The 26,980-nt window shown below is 43.2% G+C and overlaps 1 protein-coding gene across 1 annotated transcript in view; it reads right to left on the bottom strand.

Annotated features, from left to right (window-relative positions):
• The window catches only part of PHLPP2 (PH domain and leucine rich repeat protein phosphatase 2), a 42,716-nt gene extending 17,691 nt beyond the window's left edge, over positions 1–25,025 (bottom strand). Inside the window, exons 1-7 of the mRNA XM_062586628.1 lie at positions 24,831–25,025; positions 24,287–24,531; positions 15,875–16,008; positions 7,822–8,012; positions 7,302–7,427; positions 5,894–6,048; positions 1,704–1,850 (exon numbers count right to left, since the gene is read on the bottom strand). Of these exons, the coding sequence (XP_062442612.1) occupies positions 1,704–1,850; positions 5,894–6,048; positions 7,302–7,427; positions 7,822–8,012; positions 15,875–16,008; positions 24,287–24,531; positions 24,831–24,959 (1,127 nt within the window). The 5' untranslated portion in view covers positions 24,960–25,025. The remainder of the gene's footprint in view (positions 1–1,703; positions 1,851–5,893; positions 6,049–7,301; positions 7,428–7,821; positions 8,013–15,874; positions 16,009–24,286; positions 24,532–24,830) is intronic.
• Between the last annotated feature and the right edge of the window lie 1,955 nt (positions 25,026–26,980).

The following is a 26,980-nucleotide window of genomic DNA, read 5'->3' as shown; positions in this document are numbered from 1 at the left end:
TCACTATTATGGCACTTGTTTTAAGTGAAATCACAATTGTTACAATAATAAAGCACTCTTAAGAGCTTTTTCCATTCTGAGTCTTCCATTCGGCGACTCAGAAAACAGTAATATTTTCCAGGATAGCTTCTGCTGCAGGATGAATTGTTTTAAAGCTCACTTGGCTTTTTGAGAATTAAAAAGTAAGCAAGCCAATTCCCTTATTATCACCGTGTTCCAACAAGAAGTTTCTGAACATCTTTTGGCACAGAAGTAAAGTTAGGAGCCATGAATACTGGTTGGAGAGAGGAAAGACCATATTTACAAGGAGCAGCACATGCACACTAACATTTTGTATGTACTACTGCAGGTTGCTCAGGAAATAGAGACAGGAAGGTGGTAGTGTGAGCAGAAGCAAACTAGTAATTGCCTTCCTGCATGGTCTTTATTTGGAAGGACATAATTCTGACATTCACCTCCAAAAGGCAGAGAAATTGTCTACTTTAAAAAGCAATTGCGGAGAAGTAGGGGATGGGGTAGCCAAGTTGCTGTGCTGCTTGTCAGATGTCTCCAGAGCTGACAGGAATAGCAGGGTATCACAGGTTTGATGAACAATGCTAAGAGCTGCAGCTGTGTGCAAACTCAAAAAAAAAAAACAACTGAACAAAAAAAAAAGTACTGACTGAACCACCCAGAGCAGACAAAAAAATAGGTACAAACTAAAACAAACCCAACACTAACTCAAAAGGTGACAAATACCTCAAACATACACTAATCTCTGTCTTTTTTTGGAAATTCTGAACTGATGTGGTAGTTGATTCACCCTTTATGCTAGTTCTAGAGACATTATATTAAAAGTAACTGTAAAAATCAGGAAAATATTCTGTGCATTTTTTTTGGTAGCTGTTATTACAACAGAATGCTACTCTCCCCTAAAATACTTATTTATTAACCTATAAAGATACCCTATTAATAAGGGAGAATAAATAATCTTATTAGAAGAAGATGCAAGAGGGGAATAGTAAGAAGACAGGAAAGAAGGAAATGCAAAATGGCAGCAGATGCAAAGAGAACAAGATGCATTCAAATTACTTTGTTGTTGAGAAACTCCTCCTTTATATAAACCTGCTTCCAAAGAATGGTATATAGTATTAGGCAACAGATGATGCATAACAAGAAATCGTGCAAATCACTAATTCAGAGTAAAAAAAAACCCCATACAGAACAGAAAAAGCTTCAAACTTACAAAACCTTAAGTGAGAGTATATTCACACACTTTGAAGCCTTCAAGTTATTGTGGTTTAGCAATGTGGCACCTGTGAGTCAAGTAATGGTAACTGACTGTTAAGCATCCTCCTAGGCCACTCCAAATAGAAGACGTTAATGAATTTTGCCTATTAGAAAAGTGATTTACACTGGCATATTTTATGTAGTTAGAATAGGCAGGAAGTCACAAATGATAAAATATAACTTGCTAAAGGACAGTGACTTTTGAAACAGCAACTGTACCAATATATTGTGAGCCCTTAATGTTCAAGAAAAACAAAGCTTATTGTCCATCTTGGTTCTCAACCTTCTGCTAGGGTCAAATCAATGAGTCAGTCTTCATGGAGAGAGCAGGCTGCCCGAGTACTCATACCTTCATAGGTAGCATCTTCACTTTGGCTATGCTCAACCAGAACACCAGGGACGTTTATGACCACAGATAAAAGGAATATACTTACTTCAACAGTTTGCCAATCTGGCTTGGCAAGTGGTGAAGTCCATTACAGGAAATATTGAGCTCTGTCAGAGTAGAGATCTCACACAGTGATACAGGAAACTCTCCCAGTCTATTATGAGACAGGTTCAGGCTCTTCAACTGAGAAAACCTAATGACAAGAATACTAGTTAAAACACAAACATCTGTGGCCTCAGAAGCAAAAACATACAAAAACAGTCATAAAGGCTTTTTAGGCCTTTGTGCTCTGACTGATACAGTCAGCTAGCTCAATATAGTAGTTTCTGCACAAATTTTGTTTTAATTCACTGATATTTCATGTCTCATTCGTAATGCTGAGAGTGGTCAAATACCACGTTTTTCTTCAGACAGATCTACCCTGATTCTACTCTGATTCCTGAGAGACTTCTGCCTAGTGACTGTTGCTATGATGATGATCAAGGAGATTAAAAATCTTCAGTTTGCTAAACTTAACTTCAAAGGATTATTTGGAGTAACAGTCTGCAGTTGTGAAATTGCAAAGATAAGAGCTGAAAATGTGAATCAAAACCTGCACTATTTCGAAAACAAAATAAAAGATGGGAATACCCTTTCCAGTTAGGTGCAGCACAAGTGCCCGTAAGGGCCAAGCAGACCTGTAAAAGGGAAAGCCAAGAAGGAGCTGACTCCATGCCGGAAACCACAGAGTCCTGTACCCAGAGGTCCCTGAAAGGGATTCCACACTGAAAGTGCCACTTGCTTGGCAGACTGAATCATAGGTACAGTCTCTCAGGTACTGAGGTAGCCCTTACAGACACTATAGTAACACATCTGCACTGAACAGAGTGCTGCCTATTCCAGTTCCTCTATCACTGCCTCAGGTCTAAAGGGGGAGAACAAATGGAGCAGGGGCTGGGGTAATACGCAAGAGCATCTTTAAGGCACTCTTACCTCTTGTTACAGGAAACATTTATTTTTCCCAAGTAGTCATGTGACCAAAGAATGCTCCCTATCCCAAAGTGGAACAATCAGAAATGAATTCAGTGGGGAAATTAATACCATATTTTTATAAAACAATTGTGAATCTACTGTGCATATACTGAACAAGTACTTCTTGGAAACACATAGTCCACCAATACATTCTTTTGCTAGGCAATAGTGATTAGTTCTTACCTTGAGGCACATGTTTTAATATAGGTAGATAGAACATCAAGGTATATTAACTTGAGGGAGAATATTACTGCTTCCTCAAGATTTCTTGAAGTATCTATAATACTGAAAGGTTTTGAATTTTCTTCTCTATAAGGAAACTTCCTCTGAGATTCAGAACAATAAATGAAATGATCTTTGTGGGAACTATGTACTCTGTTTCTCCATTTTACTTTGAATCTCTTTTTTCTTAGAACAGGGAGTGTATCTGAAACTCAGACATGAGGTTGGTTGTTTTGTAAAAGTGCCCTGTCTTATGAATAAGGGCACAGGCATTTTATGTGCGGAACAACTGTTGTTCCTGCAGTTGTTCCTGCAGACTCTTCCATGATGCAAATGAAAGACTAAAAAGGGAGAGGCTGCATTGGTAACAGCCCTTCTAAAAAGAAAAAGTAATACATTGCGAAGATATCACAATGATATGAAAACGAGAATCTCGTATGCAGAACTTCACAACAACTTTGGATTAAAAAGAAAAGGAAATAACTAGGGTAAACATACAGATCTGAATGTTCTCATGAACTGATTCAACTTTAGCAGATCAAGGACAGGTTAAAGTTCTCAGTTTTTGGAATCAGAAAATACTTCAAATGAAACTGCTTTCTCTGGAATTTTGCAACAGCATTTTTTTATGGTATCCACTCTTAGCAGCAGGCAGCTCTTCTCTTTTGTTAGAAGATTGTGCTGATATCCCCCAACAGGGATAGCATTAAATACAACAGCATAACCAATTTCTAGAATTCATCCTTCTGCAATGATATCAAAGCAAATGTTGAAGGAGCCTGAGTTTCCAAAAGCTATAGGGTAACTGGTACATGACACAACTTGGTCTGAGACTCCTACAGCAGACTCATATTCAATGAGGAGTACAAGGCTTAACAGCTTTTTCAGTTCCCATTTGGTTCTCTTCTCCTTTGCACCAGTATTCTCCAGTAGTAAGGGATGTAGAAATGGAATGAAAAATCAAATTGTCATTCCAGTTGTATATATGAAGAATAGGTAATAAGGATCCTGAAATGGCTGCAGGTTCCTTTTCCTGCAGTGTCATCAGAACCAATACTTCCATTTAGTAAATCACAGAACAGTTGAGATTGGAAGAGACCTCTGGAGATCACTTAGTCCAAGCTCCCTGCTCAAGCATGGTTAAGTTTTGTGTTCATTACAGCTCCTCAGTTTTGCTCTCACAAGGTATATTGGGATTACAGCAAAGAAATAGAGAAGCACAGCAAATGAACCATAGGATGGCCACCATCTGCTCCAGCAGCCCAGACAGGTGCTGGCCTTGAGACAGAAGGGAGTATCTGTCTCAAGGCCAGCATAATCTGGAGTATTCCAGATTAAAGGATAATGTTAAAGGATATCAGACCTGACAAGGTGTTCCAGAAAAAGGAGGTACTAAGCCAGAAGTTCTTTGCTTAATATTTTCTTTCCCTGAATTAATTCTTTTTGTTGCATTATTAAAACTAGAATTAATTAGTCTCCCAGAGCTCCAGAGTTTGCCTCAGAGGAAAAGATCTGGCCACTGAAGAAAGCTCTACTGTTCAGAACTAACAGTCACTATGCTGGAAAACACCTACTGAAAGGTGTGCAGGTTTCCTCATTTGAGGCTGTGACCTGACAAACATCCTCAACACCTCAGGAAGAAAATCTGTTCAAAAGGCAATGAACAGTCTTATATGGGCTACCTAATGCTACCTATTTATTCAAGATTGTTTCGAGTGAGGGCTCCTTTTATAATTCTTGTTTGCTTGAGGATTTTAGCTTCATCAGATACAGTCACTACTGAGAAAAGAGTCATGTTTCTGACAAGTCTTATCTATTGTTAGCTACATGCAAGGTCAAAAAAACACTCAGGTCCCTTTGCTGATCCTATGAACCAAGGATATTGCATTTTAGAAAATAAAGTTTTGACATAGCTTTCCACATCATGCAATGCATTTGAAGAGAGAAGTAGAAAGCAAAAGCTTGAAATATTTTAAGCAGCTTTTCCAGTAACGTAATCTATTAGAATTCAGCAGTTAGAAAATATTTTAAATAAGATCAAAAGTAAAACAATAGAAGACAGAATTTTACTCTCAATGAAACTGTAAAGAAATCCCACAGCTGAGCAATTTTTTTTCCATATACTCTCATAGATACCCAAGCACATAATTACACTGTAAGAAAACAACAAAAAATGAAACACCTCTGGTAAAAGCCATCCAGAGATGCAAAAAGAAATCAGACTTCAGGTTTGCAAGGTTTCTCAAAATACATTTCTCTTAAGGCATAATGTTTTCCAAAAACACAGCCATTTGACAATATTACTGCAGGTTGCTTAATGGATTTTAGAACTTCATAGAATGATTTCTTGCATTTTTTTGCATGTGTTGCATATAGATATCCACACCCTTATCTTCCTCTGCATTGCTATGATTTTAAGAATTTATTAAGAAAATATTTCTGTAATACTGCTTCATTTACCTAAGATGATTGCATCATGCTTCCATGCCATCATATAACTGCCAAAGCAGATTGTTACAAGTTCCCAAAATAAAGCCAGAGTCTCAAGGTCCTTTGCAAATTCCAAATGCATGTTAACATTAAGAACATACTAAAATGGGCTTTTTCAGATCTGTGCTTTTTCCTACAAACTTTCATCCACAAAAGCAGCATTATGTTTTCCCTTCACCTTTTATGTTACAACCTAAAATGCTATCTGTTTAGCAAGTAGCAGTATACCACTTCTGCATCCTGTTTATATAAATAGCACATCACTCTGCAAGATTCAGAAGGGAAGGGGAATTTGTGGAAGGGAATTCACAAATACTATCAATTGTTGGAAGCTTACACCTACCTGCAGCGTTTTTAGTCTCCTAGTCCCCTCATTTGATAGGGCTTTCAGAGACCAATCTTTTACCAAGACGTGCACATCCCACCAGAATCAGCAATTCACTCCCTCTTCTCTATCCCTAGTAAGAGGAGTCCAGAACCCCCAAAGTAGTAGAAAAATAATTCTCTGCAGACCTGCAAAGAGAGTCAAGACTCCCTGCTCCACTTGGTCTCATAAAATTGTGTCGTAGGTTGAGGTAGGTGATGTCCTGACTGTAGAAGAGGTGCTCAGGTACTTCCTCAAGGCTGTAGCATGAAAGATCAACCATGCTAAGTCGCAGAGATGCAACCTGAAAAGATGGAGGAGTTGCAGCTGCACCAACAATTTTTCTCTGATTCAGTCTAGTGATAATCTAACAGAAGGCCAAAGCAAGAAAATGAAAGAATTCCCTTGTACCCACTAAACACAGGTACAGTCCATGCAAGAAATGGAGTTCAAGGAGTCTAAGTTTATGCCATTTGCTACTATCTCTGCAAGTCATATGACATGAGGGTGTATTTGGATATCAACAAGAACACACAGAAAGCCTCGTGTGTGCCATGGAGCCTGCCTAGAGGTTAGACCATATGAGGACCACCTCAAGGGAGAAAAATCATCTCTTTGCTGAGGAAAATGTTGTGGAAGCATAACCTCTGTGAACTTTCCACACACAAAGATGCAAGTAGCAGCAGGAAGGAGCTGCCTTTCCAGTTCAGTCCTTCAGGGATTACAGAACCTATGCTTGGCCTATATGTTCCTTATGACCTTCTTCTGTTTGCTTGCCCAGGAAATATTATTAGGAATTTCACTTCTGTTATGATGGACAGGTTTTATAAGTTACGTTTTTGCAGCATTTCATAAAGTCTCTGCAAATATCAGATCTTCCTTCATTAAGTATGCTTTGTCTCCAGTTCTTAGATGCTTTAGTCCAGGTGTTATGACTTGCATTATCCTGTAGATAATTTCTATATTTTTATATATATATATATATATATATATATATATATATATATATATATACACACACACACACACATATATATATATAAAATGAAACATGAAAAATGTGGCTCACCATTGAGCCATCCCCATCTAACTGTGCTTTAATGTGGAACAAGATACAACTCCAAACAAGCTACTCTTCCCCACTGACCTACGATCTCTGTGCTAACTTTTAGCTATCAGCACAGCCCCATGCCAGTCTGGGCCACAATTCATGCAGATGCAGGTACAGCAACAGGCACAATTTACAGGTTTCTAGGGCTATAAAGTCAGCCAGTCTCTGGGGTTTGTTCTAGCTTCTCTGAATGGGTGCAAGGGCATAAATAAATGCAGAATTTCTATTGCTGCACAGGTGAGTACTAAGAGAATGCTGAAAGAAAGCCTCTGCAGTACTGAGCACACACATACACAAAAATAAATACAAGGAAGAAAGCTGGAAAGTGTCCTGGGTACTTTCTTCAGCATCACAGCTTAATCTCTGCCTTCAGACCAAACTTGTTTCAGAATTCCCTCCAGCCCTTTTGCCCATCACCCTAGCTACTGCAGCCTTCTGAGCCTCACCATGGATGCTTGTCGGTGCCACCGCTGACATTCTGCTAGTGTTTCAAAGGAAACATGGTATGTTTGTGCTTGGGCTCCAGCAGATGTAAAAGCAAGTGTATACTGGCGACGTTTCATCTCTTCCACCTGCAATGGGAAAAATGAGAACAAAATCAGCTTGTCTAAACTCCAGCAATTGACAACACTGCTGAAAACACAGTTGTCATTGGAGAGAAACACAGAATTAAATCCCTTTTAGCATATTTCTGCTGAAGTGAACCCAATAGGTAATTATTTCTGGGATACCCACTAGCAATATTGGCTGCTAATGTGAAAGCAGATCCAGTGTCTCTAAGGGTTTTTATTGGTCTTAAGACCACCTAGGCAAAGTAAGCAGAAAGGAGCTGTGCAACTCTCTCTGCACCTGTTAATGGAATAATTTGCTGCAAAAGCCTAGTTTAACTTTTTGTGGATAATACCTATAGTTCTAATCCCTTCTTCCTTCCCAAGCCACAGGAAGCTAATGAAGGAAGAGTCTTACCTTTCCTCCAATGAGAGGCAAGATGTGCATCTTCCCTGTGTGGCTGTCTTTCAGAGAGGACACAATGAGGCAGGTACCACAGAGAATTACCAAGCGTTCTGCCCATTTGTGCAGCTGGGTCTTTCCTTTGCGCACATTATAGACTCCAGAGAGCAGGATGCGATCTAACTGTTCCACTTGGCATGGCTTTTCTGAAGAAAAAAGGGACATTAGCCTTTATTTTCCATTTGTTCTTCATTCTCAGCTGTGAGAACACAAATAGCAACACAGCTGTAGCAAGCAATATCAGTTATTGTAAAGGATAAGTAAAGATGACATATTAGTGTACTCAAGAAAAAAAAACTTATGTGGAAAGACAATTTACAGTTTTGTAATGATGAACAACCATTATAACAGTATTGAAAGGCATACAATGGTGACTGTGTACCGTGTTTTTAATCTACAGGCAATTACAGGCTTTGGCAAACTGATGCACATGCCAAATTCAGATCAAATTGAAAAAGTAATTGCAAAGTCTTACTGAGTGAGACAGGTACAGTTACAGAAGCCATCAAGTAAGTGGCTTCTACTGGCCTTTAAAAGGAGGCCTGGAAAAAACAGTTACAGAACAATGAAAGTTATTTCCCTGGAGACAATTTAAATAAAAGGAGTAGAGCACTGATTGTTGTAGGCTGTTTTATAGGCATTATCAGCTGTGGAGCATGCAAGTGAAGGGGTACAAATCATAAAAAACATCAAAAACATTAAAAAACAAAGTTTCTTGCAAATAGTAGGAAAAACAGGCTTGGAAAATGTGAACAAAGTAACTGCCTACTGTTTGTTACTCTCCTGATCAATAAAATAGGATTCTGCAAACATTCAGTGGAAATAAGCAAGAAAAGAGAAACCCCCAAACAGTGACTATTAGCATCATTTATCCATCCTACGATCATAATTATCATTTTTAATGATTTTCCTTCCTTTCAATACCGAATGTTAGCTGCTGGGGGTGGTGACCCAGTATTAGATTTAAAGATCTCTACTATTCATCATAAAAAAAATCAGGCATCTATGAACAAACACATCTTGTTTTAGGGGTAATATTTCCAGGACTTCTAGGAATTGGGGCTTTCTATGCTTCATTCCCTAATGATGTCAGAAAATGACAAAAACCTCAACATTTTGATTTTGTGACCAAATATGCATTGATTCCACAAAATCCAAGTAGCAGACCCCTGCAACTGCAGTATTCTTTTTATACATGTGATAGAATTACTGTATGTCACATTTCCTAGTCAGACATCATAGACAGTTCAACGAGCCATACTAGCCTTCCAACCTAAGAAATCCCAAACCATATTTATCACTCAGAAATAGTAAAAGAAAAAAGAAAATGGGGAGATAAATGTTTAGTTGAAGCAGGCAGTCAATCTGACAATGAAAAGCATTCAAACTACAGCTTCAGTTTCAGAACATCCGAGATTGCTACAGTACTCTTCCTGTTGCCAAATCAGAAAAGAATGGAGGGTCTATGCAGACAAGTATCTGATGGCAGCCATCACCAATTGCTGCAGAATGAAATGGAAGATCCTGACAACTGGTAGTTATGGAAGAATTATCAATGAGACTGAAATGGCAGAGAGACAGTTACTGGAAAGTACTGCAGAAGATGAACAAGACAAAGTAACATTTTGTTTTGAGCTTTTCTCTTCCTTTAGAGAATATTTCATAGAATCACAGAATTGGTAAGGTTGGAAGGGACCTCTGGAGATCATCTAGTCCAACCCTCAAACGGGTGGCCCATATGGGGATCAAACCAGCGACCCTGGCATTATTAGCACCACACTCTAAGATGAGACAATTCCATAGCTTTTTAGAAGTACTATCAATAGGAAATTAATTTGTATCTTCAATCTCTGTGCAAGGAAAAGCCAAGACAAACTTTAAGTTTTCCTCAACAGAAGCAAGTGGCAGACAACCGTGGATGTCTCAGGCACACAACTCTGACCAGGAGTCAAACAGGACTTCAAACATGAAAAACAGACCTTAGAAAAACAGTACTACAGAGTTGGAGGAAGAAGAGGGAGTATTCTGTATAACAGAGAGAACTTCAAATATGCAGTATTTGCTACAGTTACTGTCTCTATTTCTTTCAAATGGTCACTTTTAGTAGTCTCATGTTGACTCTCTACAGTGGATGCTTCTGAATCAGGCTCAAACCATGCCTGCTTGGGCTAAATGATGACTCAAAATGATGTCATCATCTAGAAACTAAAACATAAATTAAAGAGAAAGACTTACAAATGGCATTAAGCATGTAAATGGAGCTTCAGCAACAAATATTTATGCAGCAACAAGCATTATGACTTCTGCTGCTCAATATTCCTTTTAAGAAAAGCAGTAGGAATTATATGAGACATGCTAAGCAAATGGAATTCTGACAGCTGGTATGTTCGGCTGTAATTGTGAATGAGGAATCATTATTTTAATCGAGAGGCTGCAGCACTCACTTTCTGGCAATCTCCGATAGCCACAAGCTAAAATGCTGAATATACCCCAACAGCAAATGTTCAGAAGTGTGAAATACTGCATTCTGCTCCTGTGAGAAATTCATTCACCCTGTGAATTCTTCCTCACAATAGACTGACATGACATGTTATTGAGATCTCTAAAGAACCCATTTGAGAAACACAAGGAAGGCTTCTAATCCCCTAAATGGGTCATACATTCTGTTTTGCCAACTATAAATCTTGTTACCACAGGTTCTGTGATAAAAGATGAAATATGTCGTGGATAACTTTATACAGAGCTTTGGACGACTAAAGTCAAATTTCTGTCTGATTTTCTTAGACCTAACCTTGAATTACTTTTAAGGCACAGTATGTCTCCCCCATATACTAATAATGTCACTGACCTGCAGTCTTTGCAGCTATCCATTTACTGAACTACAAAGAAACACTTACCTTGAAACAGAAATGTCTAGGTAAAAAATTATAACCAGCTTAATGTAACAGTAAGGTGTAGACAAAATTTTGAGTTTCACACTGTTACTTACGCATTGCTTCCTCATTTATCATTTCTTTTTTAAGCATCTCTTGTGGACTGCTATATACTTAAATGTATTCTCATTTCTTTTTAATTTGACCAGACCTACAAGCTTTCTTGATAAAATGATCAATTGATTTACAACTTCTGACTGCTGCAAGCCCTAATTCCTTAATAGTAATGGACTCTGTATCTTGCTTTATTCACATCCTTTTTTACTGCACTCTTATTTGTAATTTCATGAAGTTTCATTCTAAAAACCACTAGAATTTCTGCTCCCCTCCATTTCCGTTCCCTAGAATACTGTTTTGGATTGCTATACTAATTGAAACTTATTTTAACTTAGACTAGACATATTCTAGATTTCTGAGGGATTCTCCACTCTTCTGTCAACTTAACAGTTTTCCTACACAAGCAGCAAGACCATTAGCAGTACCAATCACTTCATTTCAATGAAGCACTGTGACTCTATTGAGCAAAACAGAATTCTACCTCAGCCTTCTAATCCACACACACTTACTTTTAGGTCATCCTATCTGTTCCATGCCTCCAAGATAATGAAAAATCTCAGATGCTTTTTTGACGTTCTCTCTACTGCTCAGGCATCTCACTGGTTAAGAAACCCAGAACAATTTTCCAAACATTCAGACTTCATTGAATATTTTAAAAAACACAAACAAGCCTGAATGATGGAAAAGATTTTAAAACTCTCCCCTTAAGTTCACATGTTTATTTTATCCAAAATAATCCTTAAGACAGACCCCAGCAGCTGGTCCTTTGTCTTACTTCAGAAAGGATCCCGATGTCTGCCAGCAGCAGTAACCTACAGGTACTGAGTAGCCAGTATATGTGCTAGATGATGACAAAACTCTAATTAGACTATCCAGAAAAATATTCTCACTATTGATTATATATAATCACTTCCAGACAAAAACCATACTCCAAATTTTCATTATCAGCAAAATACTAAGCACCTACTAAGCCATCATATTGTTCCTCAACCAGGAAGCAGGGTTTTAAGTTTGTCAAATTTAAAACATTTAGCATTGTCTATGTCAGACTGAATTTAGCTAAAATACCTAGCCGTACATTTATTTGTAACAGTAACTTTGTTGAGATGCTCCCATGTTTGGATCAGGGACACAAAATTTGGCATAAAGTATCTTCTGCAGTGAGAAAATCATCATCCACATACAAACTGCTTGAATCTGGTCAAGCTGAAAGACCAGCTCCCCAGCCTTGTAAGAATTATGGGACCGCTCACTTCCATGGCAGTACTGTTCCAAGTACTAGATATTAATTAGGAAGCTACATCAATACCTCGGTTTCCCTATCCCCTCTGACACATTTGTGCCACCCACGTTGTAGTACTAATAACAGGCCTGGAGCCAACATCCAAGGTCTTCCACTCTGGGTCCCAGCTATTACATAGTTCCTCAAGATATTCATGAGGATGGTCTTAATTTCTAGGGACAGGCAAGCTCCTTTCACTTTTTCCAGCTCTAAGCATGGACTTGAAATCACTGTGACCATGCACTGTGACTCCACACTCCATTAGCAAGCACACACACTCCCCTGCAGGGCAAGGACATCATCAACATGTAGAGCTAGCATCTCCAACAGCAGCCTACAAGTTATACAAGTCCACCTATAGCCATAGCAGGAATAAAGACAATTCTCCACCAAAGAAAGTCTGTGACTCTCTAAGATTCCTACCTGTCACATCTGATACAGATGGGCAGTTTGATGGCTCTGGAGAGCTTCTTTCATTTGATGTACTGTTGAACCATGTAAAGATTCCCTAACAGTTGAGCTCTGAGCTTGCCCATCCAGTCCGAGTCACTGGCCTCTGTCTTCCTGGTGTCTTGTTGAGAGGTAACCCCCATTCCTATGTCATTCTGTCAACCAATCTCACACATCTTCTCCCTCATAAAACTCCTGGGCCACTACAAGTATCTCAGCAGTCAGACTTCAGAAGGTGTGCTTCCCTCTTACTATTATTTTTTTTATTAGCTATTTATTAATAGTTTTCACCTCTTGTAGTCTCATCACTGGGCATAAGAATTCATAACATATCAAGAAAAAAAACAAAAAAAATGTATCATGTGGGAAAAGCTGACAGTAAATAGAATCATAGAATCAGTAAGGCTGGCAGGGACCTCTGAAGATCATCTAGTCCAACCTCCCCACCTACAGCATATTAGACAGGGTTGCGCCCAGACGGGCCTTGAAGATCTCCAGAGAAGGAGACTCCGCAACCTCTCTGGGCAACATGTTCCAGTGATCTGTCACCCTTACAGTAAAGAAATTCCTCCTTGTATTCAGGCGGAATTTCCTGTGGTTCAATTTCTGCCCATTGCCTCTTGTTCTGTCACACGGGACAACTGAAAAGAGTTTGTCCCCATCCCCTTGACACCCTCCCTTCAGGGACTTACACACATTGATAAGATCTCCCCTCAGTCTTCTCTTCCCCAGGCTAAAGAGGCCCAGCTCTCACAGCTGTTCCTCACAGGGCAGATGCTCCAGCCCTCTGATCATCTTCGTAGCCCTATGCTGGACTCTCTCCAGTAGCTCCATGTCTCTCTTGTACTGGGGAGCCCAGAACTGGACACAGTACTCAAGATGAGGCCTCCCCAGGGCTGAGTAGAGGGGCAGGATCACCTCCCTCGACCTGCTGGCAACACTCTTCCCAATGCACCCCAGGAGACCATTGGCCTTCCTGGGCACAAGGGCACATTGCTGGCTCATGGTCAGCTTGTCATCCACCAGCACTCCCAGGTCCTTCTCTGCACAGCTGCTCTCCACAAGGTCGGCGCCCAGCTTGTACTGCTGCCTAGGGTTATTTCTCCCTAGGTGCAGGACTCTGCACTTGCCCTTGTTGAACCTCAGGAGGTTCCTCTCCACCCAGCTCTCCAGCCTCTCCAGGTCTCTCTGAATGGCAGCACAGCCCTCTGGTGTATCAGCCACTCCTCCCAGCTTGGTATCATCAGCAAACTTGCTGAGGAGGCACTCTGTCCCCTCAGCCAGGTCATCGATGAAGAAGTTGAACAGGATGGGACCCAGTACTGAGCCCTGGGGGACGCCACTAGCCACAGGTCTCCAACTAGATTCCACACCACTGACGACAACCCTCTGAGCTCTGCCTTTCAGCCAGTTCTCAATCCACCTCACCATCCACTCATCTAACGCACACTTCCTGAGCTTATCTAGGAGGATGTTATGGGAGATAGTGTCAAAAGCCTTGCTGAAGTCAAGGTACACAACGTCCACTGCTCTCCCCTCATCTACCCAGCCAGTCATTCCATCATAGAAGGCTATCAGATTGGTTAAGCAGGATTTCCCCTTGGTGAAGCCATGCTGGCTACTCCTGATCACCTTCTTATCCTCCATATTTCTGAAGATGACATCCAGAATGAGCTGTTCCATCGCCTTACCAGGCATGGAGGTGAAGCCGACTGGCCTATAGTTGTCTGGGTCCTCCTTCTTGCCCTTCTTGAAGACTGGAGTGACACTGGCTTTCTTCCAGTCCTCGGGCACCTCTCCAGTTCTCCAGGACCTTTCAAAGATGATGGAGAGCGGCCTGGTAACAACATCCACCAGCTCCCTCAGTACCTGTGAGTGCATCCCATTCCGGGCCCATGGATCTGTGGATGTCTAGCCTGCCCAGGTCTCTAATCCTATCCTCCTCAATCAAAGGAAAGTTTTCCCTTCTCCAGACTTTCTCCCTCATGTCCAGGCTACAGGATTCATGAGGGCTGCCCTTAGCAGTGAAGACTGAAGCAAAGAAGGCATTCAGTAATTCTGAATAAATAGTGGGAAGAGAACCAGCGCTTTGTTATCGTTTACTTTCTTTCGAACAGGTCTCATGAACTCTCTTCAGTCCTCATACTTCTCCATTTACAGTTTCCTTCTAGGCAGAGCCACCCTTCCATGCTGACTGAAACTAATCACTTCCATTTCTGACCAACTTGCTTCCATGAAACAGGCTTGCCCTTCCCAAATCTTCATGTAAATCCTGCTTGATACACCTAAACCAAATTCCTCACAAGCTCTCTACAGCCATATTCTTCACGCCTTTTCTCCTTTCACCTGAAGTCACTTCCAATTCCCCTACCTCTTGCCCTACAAATCTAGACTGTGTCCAAATCACACTTGCTCCATCTCTACTGCACATCTACACTGTTTGCCTATTTTGCACACAGCTTACAGATGGGAGGAGTCTGTTTCAGGTAAAAGGGTTGAGAAGCTGATTCCTTGTGATTTCATTTTTCAGCATTGAATAACCAAGTAATGAACAGCAGTTTAGTCAGACTACCCAGTTCCACTATATGAGGCAATTTTCCTTAGAGGACATACACACACACACACAACTTTTTCTGAAACACAAAAAATAAGCAGGTAAAGTATCTAAAAAAAAAAAAAGAAATTATGTAATTATCAACTTTCCTCCTTCCTTTTACATCTGTTGCTCCTCATACACATGATGTTCTCATAAACTGACCAAATATGCCATTCAGAAGTCCCACTTCTGCAACAAAACGCACTTGCTTATGGCAGCCTGCACTGTTATTAAACAGGTAGCATTTTCATGCAATTTTTACAGGCTGTGGAAGTATTTAACCAGGATGCTCCTTCCTTATTATGCATACATCTTTTGGAAATACAGTCTTCAGGCAGGCCACCTGAAATGGTTTATCTAGACAGAACTGCACTAGGCTTCTGATCCCACTTGGAGTTCTGAGCTGTCTGTCATAACATTAAAAAATAAAGATAACAGAGCAATCATGTGGCTTCCTATGGATTTGTCTTTTCTCCAAAGCATAGATATGATCAAGAGAACTACAAAATTCATTATGTTTTTTCTATTAATTTTGAAAACATGGTATTTTAAGAAATGCCTACCAAAATATTGTAAGTTTGATGCAGCCATCTATAAACCCAGGAATAAATGACCTGTGCTTCAGCTGAGTTCCATTTCATAGTTAAAGCTGTAAGACAACTGACAGCATACATGTATACAAGTTCTTACCACTGTAAAAGCGAATCATACAGCTGAGATCAGAGTTTGCTGCTTCTTCCTGCATTCTGGCAGGATCCTCAAAACCCAAACCAGACAAGTAGTCATATACAATCTGAAGGGGTTTTTCTGTGGGCTCCAGTCTCCTGTTAAAGAAATACATACAACATACAAGAAAGGAGTTTGAGAATGCACGGAAGATTTATTATGTTTTATTTCAGTTTGAGTGTTAAGGAGCACTCACATATTGGTCGTTCTGCTCCTTTGAAAGGGTCTGACAAGCACACATCCTTGAAGTTTGTGCTTCCTATTTGTCAAAACCACAGCACTTGAAGAATTACATTATAAAGGGGAAATGGAGAGGAAAAGCAATAGGCATAACCCATATAATCCACAGTGATCATTTTCTATTCATGATTCATTGAGTAGCAGGAGGAAATAATGATTAGAAACAAAATCAGAATTCTGCACAACCCCCCCCCCCAGATGCCTACCTAATTAAAAAACCCCTACTTACAGTGACTGAAAGATATAAAAGAACTCTACTTAACAAATTTCTTTTCCAGATACAGCTGGGAGCAAAGCACATGAGAATTCTGCAGAAGGATGACTTTAAAAAGGAAGACAAGAAAATAAAATTTCCCCTCTCTTTAGATCTCATCGCTATAAGACATTTATGCTTTGACAAATGAACTCAAATAGTACATTTAAAGAAAAGACATTTTTAAAACTGCAACATGTCGTAAGAAGGATTCAGGGCTTAAGCTGAATAAGGAGCCCTGAATAAGGAGTAAGAGAAACTTCACGCAAAACATCAGGTTTAGTATACTCAGATCAGAAAAGACATTTTCTGATCCTCTTATCGCACTTCTAGACTCTAGATTGTTACTTGCTGCAATAAAACCGCAGTTTCTGTCTAAGTTAGGATTTTATTTTAGGAAAAAATAAATAAAAAGATTAAGCCCTCAAGAAGTAAAATGGAATTAAAACAAATTGTTCCAATTGTTCCACTCATTATTAATCACCATTAAAAATAGTCATTTTTAACCTGAATGCACCTCATTTCAGATTCCAGTCACTGGACCTTGAGTTTGTCTTGACTACTCTGTAAGTGGTGTTTATAAATCAGGAACAAAACCATCTCCGACTTCAAGGTGAAGCTCAACATGTTCTTCAACATTTCTTGCAATATGGTGGGTTTACCTTAACTCAAAATCATTTTTTACCATTCTCTTTAGAATTTTTTAGCTTATCAGCATTCTGTAAGTGCTAGCACCATGATTGTTTGCTGTTTCCATTAACTGACTATCTAATAAGGTACAGTGACTTCTTGATTCTTCTCAGTATACCACAGTATTTATATACCAGGATCAAATCCACTCTCCCCACTATGGGACCCTCTTTGAGGACCAATGACTTTTTGGAAGAGACAGGATCCACCTAAGTGGGGCAAAAGTATCTTTGCCAATAGGCTGGCCAACCTGTTTAGAAGAGATTTAAACTAGGAATGATGGGGGTGGGAGAGAATGGACAACAATCAAGAGAGGAGGTGGTGGATGCGGTTGACAAACAAAGAATCTGGGGTCAAATGAACAGAACAGGCCTTATAATCAACAAAACGGGAAATACAGCAGATTCTGTCTGAACATAGGAAAACCATGTGAGGTGGTTGAACACTGAAATAGGCTGTCCAGAGAAGATGTGGAGTTCCCATCCTTGGAGATATTCGAAAGCTGACTGGACACAGTTCTGAGAAGCCTGATGTAGCTGACCCTCCTCAAGGAGGGGGTTGAACTAGATAGTCTCCTAAGGGCCCTTCCAACCTTGACTACTCTGATTTTGCAATTGAATGGCACATTCGCTTATGCCCCTTCAATTCACAAGTCCTTTTGAGCAGCTGTTTTTGCAAGTTATACTCACCTCCTCTACCATTTAGTATACCAGGTTTTTACAAAAAAAACATCACACGTACTGCTATATGCTAAACCAACTAGATCAGCCTGTAGCACTGACTTGTCAATATTTATCACTCCCACAATCTACATTTTGTGATTTTTTTTCCTTTTTCTTTTAGCCACAGAACATTAACAGAGCAACTGAACAGTATAAGAAGTCTACTCTTCTTCACTCAGACAATCTCTCCTCCAAAAAACTCTTACACAGAATAATCGTTTCTGGTTTGTAAGACATCAACCAGTTTTATTGATGGTGTATTGCTTTTCTGTCAATGACATCAGAATATCATGTAGTGTAACAAACAGCTAATGTCTTTGGCGACCAAGTTTGAAATTCCTAAGTATCAAGATCAAGCTTGTTTGGGAAGACCTGTATTCTACTAAAATTTAATTGGCATTATACATCATTCATAAAGCACAAAAATATTTAATGACTCTTTTTAATGATTATTCTATAGCATTTCCACTACTACTGACAGCTTTACAGCTGCCAGTTTACAATTAAGGCAGGACTGATTTCACAGAACATGCACTATCTGAAAGCATCTAGTCATCCAGATTTCCTTTACAGTCAACAGAAGGACATACACACACACACACACACCTCAAGAAGCTAACTGACCTCAGGTATTTCAAGGGCATACATTGTTCTGATATTGGTTCTACTGGTCAATAAACTGACGTCAAGCTCTCCTGAATTAACAAGCTCTAGACAATCCTAAATATAATCAGAAATTATGAAGAAATGTCAACCCATAAATAAGTTAATGGACAAAAAGAAAATTCTGTTCTCTCTCTCCAAATCCACCCAAAGCAGCACTCACTGGTGGAACTGGCTTGTTAAGAAATCTGTCCTTATTCCTTCTTTCCTATTCCTAGGACCTAGGAATGGTCTGATAGCATTTTAAGTTTAGTTTATCAAATATCAGTTGTCTTAACCAATAAAATATGTTTATTCCTACAAAGACCTGAAAGTAGTTATAATTGATTTTGGGGATTGTACTAATTTTGTAAAGCATGCAATGTGACCAAAGCCAAGAAATAGCAATTTGATATCTACTATATGTATACCCCAAAATTTATACATTAGAACTATATTCAGAAAAGTTTAAAGATGTAATCAGATATGTGCCGAGGTAGTGGTGCTGCTGATTTTTCAATAAAAAATAACAAAAAAAGATAGATTCAGAAAACAGCTGCTTCCTTCTGCCTCTTCTCTAAACTAGCAAAGAAAGAGATAGTCAACATAGTTTTATGCATATTTAAATAATGTAGTGCTTTATGCTGAAATGTAACTTTTTTTTTTCCAAATAAAACCTCACTATTCTTTTCTAGTATTCAAGTCTCATGCTACATCATGTGTGGGGCAAACAACAGCACAGTTTCCAGTTATGTGTAATGCCTCTTTTGAAGTGGAAGATTTGTAGGAAAGCCAAATTCACCTGAACTTTCCAAAACAAATTGAACAAATGCTCAGTATTCACAGGAGCTTATGGTACGTAATGCCAGGCACTGAGCTCAGTGTTCTACTGTTCAACTTGCCAACAGCACAGTTCTTTCTGTTCCCTGGTACAGTCACTAGAAAGTCAGTTTAATCTCCAGGGAAAATATTGCATTAAATCATACAAAATAGTAATGTAAATATTTAAAAACTTTAAACGTGATTTTTCAAAAGTCAGTCCATCCTTTTGCACTAGTAAAATGGAAATCATATTTCCTAAGAAATTTCTTACAATCTATCTATAGTTGTGTCAAACTTTGATCTGAAAACTACATGGAAATAACTTGGTAACATTTCATGTTTTTTGGAAAACAAAATCCAAGTTTGCTTCAGTTTCAAAAAAGCTATAGACTGTCTATGTAACTATAAAAACTTTACTCTTGATGATTCTATCCACTTTATATCTTGCATGGGATAAGAAGCCTTCTGAAATAGTTTGGAAGCCCTATAAAAAAGAACCAAATCCTATGTTTTCCAAAACAAAACAGAAAGTAGTTTCTAGTCTGCAATCCAAAATGGACATTTTGGAACCTCTGGGAAAAGATCCTAGTCCAGCTAAGATGTAGCTCTTTGTACAATCAGTATGAAAAGCTGACTTATGAAAAGCTTCTTCCTTCCATGCTTTGTGAGAGGGACACTGGAAAAGTAATTGGTTCAAAAAAGTGCTAAGTCATCAATGCTTTTCTCTCTGCAGAGATTTTTTTTTTAAGTTCAAATGTAAGCTCTCAGGCTTTTTTAGGAGCTTCTGTTGAGATCCAGATGCTTAGAGCCAAGAATTTCTATAAATGTGTAACCAAGGTTTAAGCTGTCACTTAAATTTATTACTATAGAAATGGATAGCGGTGAACACAAAACTGTACTTTTAAAGAGCCTTCTGAGATAACCTCAGGAATGTCAAACCTGTATATCTGACTCCAGTAACAGGCAAGTTACTAAAAACTGGAATAAACAACAGATTGTACCAATCAATTCAGGTTTCCAACTCAGCAAACCCTGATGTATCCTGTAACTTTCAGGGCAGAATTCAAGAGAAGTAGGAGAGATTTAACTGGATCTCCAAATACTTTGCCCAAGTTTCCCTCCCTAAACTACCCTTGGATTCCACTACTTTTGCTATCAAAGCTCTGTGCTTGACAAAAAGCAGCTTTTCCAGCATATGACCCATAGCTCAGAAACCATAAGTGCCTGAGTGTCATTCACAAAAAGAACACTTCAGGTAGTCTGCACCTAGACTTCCTATTGTGACATTAAGAACAAACAAGAAAAAAACCTCAAACATTATAATTTGGTTGCTGAAAGAGCTTTCTGAGACTGTTGCTAGTACGCACTGAACTTCTTCCTGAGTTTTGATGCATGCAAGAATCTTAATATAACAAAGGCCTTTTTCATATGACATAATGTATTCAAATTGAATCACAATTCTACAGGCTGCTCAAAACACAACAAAGTACTGCACCATGGTTTACTTCCTTAAGAAAGTCGGATACTCTGTCCCACCATGCTGCAGATGACACCTGGTTTTGTCAATATTTTTATTCTTATCTTTCACTTCAAGAATTATTGCTTCAGGATGACTAATATGAAAAATCCTTAATTTTCTTTCTATTCCACATAAATCAAGCAGATATGCTTCTTGAAGATATCAACCAAACACAATGCTTTTTTTTATTATTTTATTTTTATTTTGGAAAAGTCACGTGTGAGAGCAACATTTTCAGTAGTACCTAGTCAAGCCTAATCTCCTAATCAATGCATCTTTCCTGCCATTGTATCATTTCTATCTGAAAGCCAATCAAAAGACTATTCTGTATTTCTGCACTATCTAGGTTTGTTTGCCTGCCACCAGCTGAAAGACAAGAGCCAGAGACAAAAAGTTAAACCTTCTGAATTTCTTAAATTTGACTACCAAAAGCTGTAAGTAGTTCAAAGCTTGTTATGAATCTGAGTTTACAGAAAAAATTGTGCCTAAAATGTTGCATACACACAGGATGCAATGACTGACCACTCAGCAGATGAAGCATGGACTCGTGTTACGTGTTTCAAGCATCAAAACCGGGTGAGAAGATGCCTGAATGTCAGCCCACAGCAGAGCTATTCCGGCACCAACTGCAAGTCAGATTTGTGACCTAAGAAACACCAGAGCAGAGTCCAAATCCTATCTCAGGCTCACACAAAGAGGTCTAGTACAGGGTGGTATAAATAAAATGGTGAATAAACAAGCTTGCTGCCTACTGACCACATTCAAATCAAGTTATGAAGCAGTTCACTTTGGAGACATCCTGGAGTCTTGACTGAATGGATCATCACTCCAACTGTTATCAAGAGCAATGTGGCCCACTAAAAATCTAAGAAAGGTCTGGAAAGCACGGAAGGGAAAACTGAATCTGGAACGAATGGCTTGAATGGCAGAATTTCTGCATGGAACCTTCTTCATTAGCGTGACAAAAGCCAAGCGATTCCAGAAGCAACAGTTAAAGCTTGAAGTAGCAAAATACACTTTCCCTTTAAGAGAAAGTAACATAAGTTAACACTAGATGCTAAAATACATGGCACTGTGGCAGCCATAGGAGCTGATACATGATACAAACAGCCCATCAGCATCACATACTGGCTGCTTCCACTGAGCAGAAGAGGCAGCTCTGTTAGGCAAAGGTGCAAGGGCTAAGAAGGCAAAGCCAACACAAAGCATCAAAAGTTTTGTAATTTCTGCTATGACTGTAGCTCTTCTTCACCAGCAACAGGGAGTTTTCAAACCTTCTTAGGTAGAAGCTTTGTAGTGATGGGGGTCCAGATCAAAGAAAGTATCCACGCTATTTTTTTTTAATCCTCCCCTGTGCAGGAAGGAATAACTTTGAATAGGAAAGGATGCTAACAGAAAGATTCCAGCAAGAAAAACCCTAAAGATCCTTGACTTGCACGATGAGGAGTAAGACAAAATTCTGACAGAAACTGACTCCACTGCACACATACTCAAAAAGGAACTGCAGAAAGATCACAAGGACTCATTACTTAAAGAAAATACATGAAGAAGTTTTCTGTTCTCCCGTTTGCTGTCCAGTTAGCCTTCAGTCTTCCAAGTCAGGTACCATACCATATCACCCTTTGCCGTACTCAGGTTTTAACAAAAAGTCACCAACCGAGATTAAAAGGGTGGGGAATTCAGAAGTTATTTGGGAGAATAATATACTCATGGATAAATGCAATCAGCTGCTTAATTGAGCAATCTGTATTCACAAACATGTTATTAAAGTAATCAGCAAACTTTGTGCAAGGAAGGAATTATCTAAGCAGAGCATGGGGATACCTTGAGCGCTCTGTCATCTTCCTGTGGAAATGCAAGCAGGTACCATTTGGGCATGCTTCCTGTTACCAACAGAGACGGTTACTGAGGCAACATTGGTAGCTCCCATTTCTCTACTGAGAACACCTCTAACAGGAAGTAATTTCAGAATCTCTCTCATGGCAAATACATTCTGAGAATTACAAATACAACAGACGTGCAGGAATCAAAAACTCTCCATTAACCTCAAAATAAAGCTTGACAAAGTGCTAGACACACCACCAGGTAACAAGTTTAAGAGCGAGAATTAACTATGTTTACAGCCTGGTACTTGCTTCCAAAACATTGTTGCCAGGATCAATTTGCCAACCCAGTGCAAAGCTGGCCACAAATCAAAGACAGGTCCTGCTATCTAGTACAAGAAGAGAGATACAAATTCAAAACAATTCAAACACACACAAAAGCCATCTCAAAAGCTCAAACACAGGAGCAAAACAACATAGCATCCCTCTGTGAACATATCTACAAGCTTTAGTCAGTCTTTTTGTGATCTGCAGTAAGAGGTCAATGTTTTCTTCTAAATGCTGGGAGATCTGCTCTCTGAAACAGTCCAAAACAAGCTAATTTCCTCATAAATACTTCAGTCAATGAATGGAGATTTTCAGCTGCCTCTATAGCTCCATTCAAGTGTCCATCTATCCTCATCTAATGGCTAACTGACCTATCTCTGGTTCCTATGACCCAGACAGGACAAGACAAAAGAAATCTAAATACCTTTTTTCGACTGACAGTTTCAGCTGCACCCTATTCTCCACATCTCTCGCCACTAGCATGCCCTCTATCTGATGAAATACACATGATTTTTTTTTAACCTTTGGATCCATACACCATACAATTTTCATTTTAATTTCAGAAAGCCAGCTACTGCTCCTGTCCAACTCATTATATCAATCTCTATTGCCTGGTCTTTAGTAACAGGATCACAATGAATTTTTTAGGGAGGGAAGAAGAATTGAATTTTAAGTCTAGAAGAATCAATACAAAGTCTAAATTCTAACATACCTAATGGGAGCTGGTAAACCTAGAGGAGTCCATAATACACTCAGCATAAAGTTCACATGCATTAAACCCTATGCCGAGGTCTATTTTTAACCTATAACAACTGCAGGCATAAAATATATGACCTGAAGCTTAAGATTTCTTTATACTACCTTGCACTACCTCTGTGTCTACCTTTAATTGTTATTTACCTTGCAATTCATTTTAAGAAGATATCTTTAGCAAAAAATGTTACCAGACGCAACTGTGAAAGTACTCCAAAGTAATCCAAATGACTCAGAAGGATTGCTTACAGCTTCTTCAATAGCTTACATTTTACTGATTTTAGAACAGTGCTAAAATAGAAGATAATGAAAGAATACATGAACAGTAACCTCTACCTACAAAATAAGGATGTATTTCTGGTTGGAGAGCCAGCCAACCCCTCCCAGCTAAAACACCTATTGCTTGACTAAAAGGTGTGCAAAAGGCTCACCATGACCTCACCACAACTGCGCTGCAGTACTCAGGGCCACCTCTGCCTGTCCATGTCAGCCCCAATGACATACGTAGGCACACAGCAATCACAGAGCCCTCCACGTCTAAAGCAAACACTTCTCAATGCAGATGTTTGCTTCCTCAGCCCTCACCTGACCAGGTCTCCATGAAGCTGCAGAAAGAGGTTTTCCCTCTCTTCTCCATCACATATCTCAGATACTGGGGTGTCCACTGTACAAAGGACCAAGTGCAAGTCAGAAGAAGCAGCAACTGCAGAATCTCCTCCATAGATATATACACAGCCTCGTCCAGCGTCCTCTTTCAGCCAGTCCCTCTCACGGGAACCAACTCGACTCCTGTCCAAGCAGCTTCTGCTCCCATTGCGCTTCACGTTCCTCTGCCAGGCGAGCGAAACAAGAGCGTTAGTGACCTGCTCTCCCCCAGAGGCTGCCGTTGACTGCTCTGAGCCGAGCCCGGCAGCCAGATGCCGCAGGCGCGCCGCCCCGGCGCGGCCGAGAGCCCGGCCTCGCAGCAGGAGACGGCGGCGCCCTGCTCGCAACCGGGCGGGGCTGCAGGCCGCTGCGCCTCCGCCGGGCCGCCGCTCCAGCACCGCCGGGCCGGCCGCCTCGCCAAGGTCGAGGCGGGCAGCGCCGCCAGAGGCTCGACCCGCTGAGGCGGCCGCGGCCCGGGCCTCACCTTCAGCACTCGGATGCCGCCGCGGGGCCCGGCCCGGCCCCCGCGCGCGCCGCCCGGCGCCGCCGCCGCCTCCGCCTCGTCCTCCTCGGGCTGCGGCGCCTCACTGGGCCCCGGCCCGGCCTCCCCCATCGCCGGCCGAATGGCGAGACCTCGGGCGGCGGCGGCCCCGGCCCGGCTCCGCGCAAGACCCTGCCCCGGAAGCACGCGAGCTTCCGTCGCCCCGCCGCGCCCCGCCGGAAGCTGAGGGGCGGGGCGGAGCGGCGGGGGGGGCGGGGCGGGGCGCGGAGCGGCGGGGGGCGGGGCGGAGCGGGGCGGTGGAGCGGCGGGGCGGAGCGGCGGGGGGGGCGGGGCGGGGCGGGGCGGCGGGGGGGCGGGGCGGAGCGGCGGGGCGGAGCGGCGGGGGGGCGGGGCGGAGCGGCGGGGGGCGGGGCGGAGCGGCGGGGCGGAGCGGCGGGGGCGGCGGGGCGGGGCGGCGGGGGGACGGGGCGGGGCGGAGCGGCGGGGGGGGCGGAGCGGCGGGGGGGGCGGAGCGGCGGGGGGCGGGGCGGAGCGGCGGGGGGCGGGGCGGCGGGGGGGGCGGAGCGGCGGGGGGGGCGGAGCGGCGGGGGGGGCGGAGCGGCGGGGGGGGCGGGCGAAGCGGAGCGGCGGGGGGCGGGGCGGGGCGGCGGGGGGCGGGGCGGAGCGGCGGGGGGGGCGGAGCGGCGGGGGGGGGCGGAGCGGCGGGGGGGGCGGAGCGGCGGGGGGGGCGGGCGAAGCGGAGCGGCGGGGGGCGGGGCGGGGCGGCGGGGGGGGCGGGGCGGAGCGGCGGGGCGGAGCGGCGGGGGGCGGGGCGGAGCGGCGGGGGGGGGGCGGGGCGGAGCGGCGGGGCGGAGCGGCGGGGGGCGGGGCGGAGCGGCGGGGCGGGGCGGCGGGGGGCGGGGCGGGGCGGGGCGGCAGGGCGGAGCGGCGGGGGGGCGGGCGAAGGGGAGCGGCGGGGGGGCGGGGCGGAGCGGGGCGGCGGGGCGGAGCGGGGCGGCGGGGGGCGGGCGAAGGGGAGCGGCGGGGGGCGGGGCGGAGCGGCGGGGGGGGCGGAGCGGCGGGGGGGCGGAGCGGCGGGGGGGGGCGGAGCGGCGGGGGGGGGCGGAGCGGCGGGGGGGGCGGGCGAAGCGGAGCGGCGGGGGGCGGGGCGGGGCGGCGGGGGGGGCGGGGCGGAGCGGCGGGGCGGAGCGGCGGGGGGCGGGGCGGAGCGGCGGGGCGGGGCGGCGGGGGGCGGGGCGGGGCGGGGCGGCAGGGCGGAGCGGCGGGGGGGCGGGCGAAGGGGAGCGGCGGGGGGGCGGGGCGGAGCGGGGCGGCGGGGCGGAGCGGGGCGGCGGGGGGCGGGCGAAGGGGAGCGGCGGGGGGCGGGGCGGAGCGGCGGGGGGGGCGGAGCGGCGGGGGGGCGGAGCGGCGGGGGGGGCGGAGCGGCGGGGGGGGCGGGCGAAGCGGAGCGGCGGGGGGCGGGGCGGAGCGGCGGGGGGCGGGGCGGAGCGGCGGGGCGGGGCGGCGGGGGGCGGGGCGGGGCGGCAGGGCGGAGCGGCGGGGGGGCGGGCGAAGGGGAGCGGCGGGGGGGCGGGGCGGAGCGGGGCGGCGGGGCGGAGCGGGGCGGCGGGGCCCCCCGCCCCGCCCCGCCCCGCGGGAGCCGCTGCTCGCCGCTCCCGTCTCCGCTCGGTGGCCGCGCCCGCGGGCGCCCGTCGGGGGCGTCGCACGGCTGAATCCAGCCGCCGAAAGCGAAACCCCCAGAGTAAATCGTGAGGCTTCGAAGCTTAGCAAATGTCCTCTTTTAATCCATTTAACACACGACACATTAACTTACACATTTTAGCACTGCATCGTTTTAGAAGCTAAGAATCATTAAATAGTCCTACTGGATTTTCCATTTCCTATGCCGAATTATTTTAATTGCCTAGAATTAATTTTGAAATACAAAAATTTCTTGCTTTAAACTGGAGACATTCTAGAAAAATTTAGAAAGCCAGCACAAGAGGACCACAACATTAGCAGACCCCAAAATTTCTTGCCCACTTTATCTTTGTAATTTCATCAGTACAAGTTACACAGCTATTTCCTAAGAAGCAGAAAAGGTAGGAATTACTAACCAGGTAAGAAGATAAAAGGTTACCTGAGCATTGCAC

The sequence above is a fragment of the Rhea pennata genome, chromosome 13 (assembly GCF_028389875.1).
Source record: "Rhea pennata isolate bPtePen1 chromosome 13, bPtePen1.pri, whole genome shotgun sequence".
NCBI classification, from domain to species: Eukaryota; Metazoa; Chordata; class Aves; order Rheiformes; family Rheidae; genus Rhea; species Rhea pennata.
This window is presented reverse-complemented; position numbering and strand designations above follow the sequence as displayed.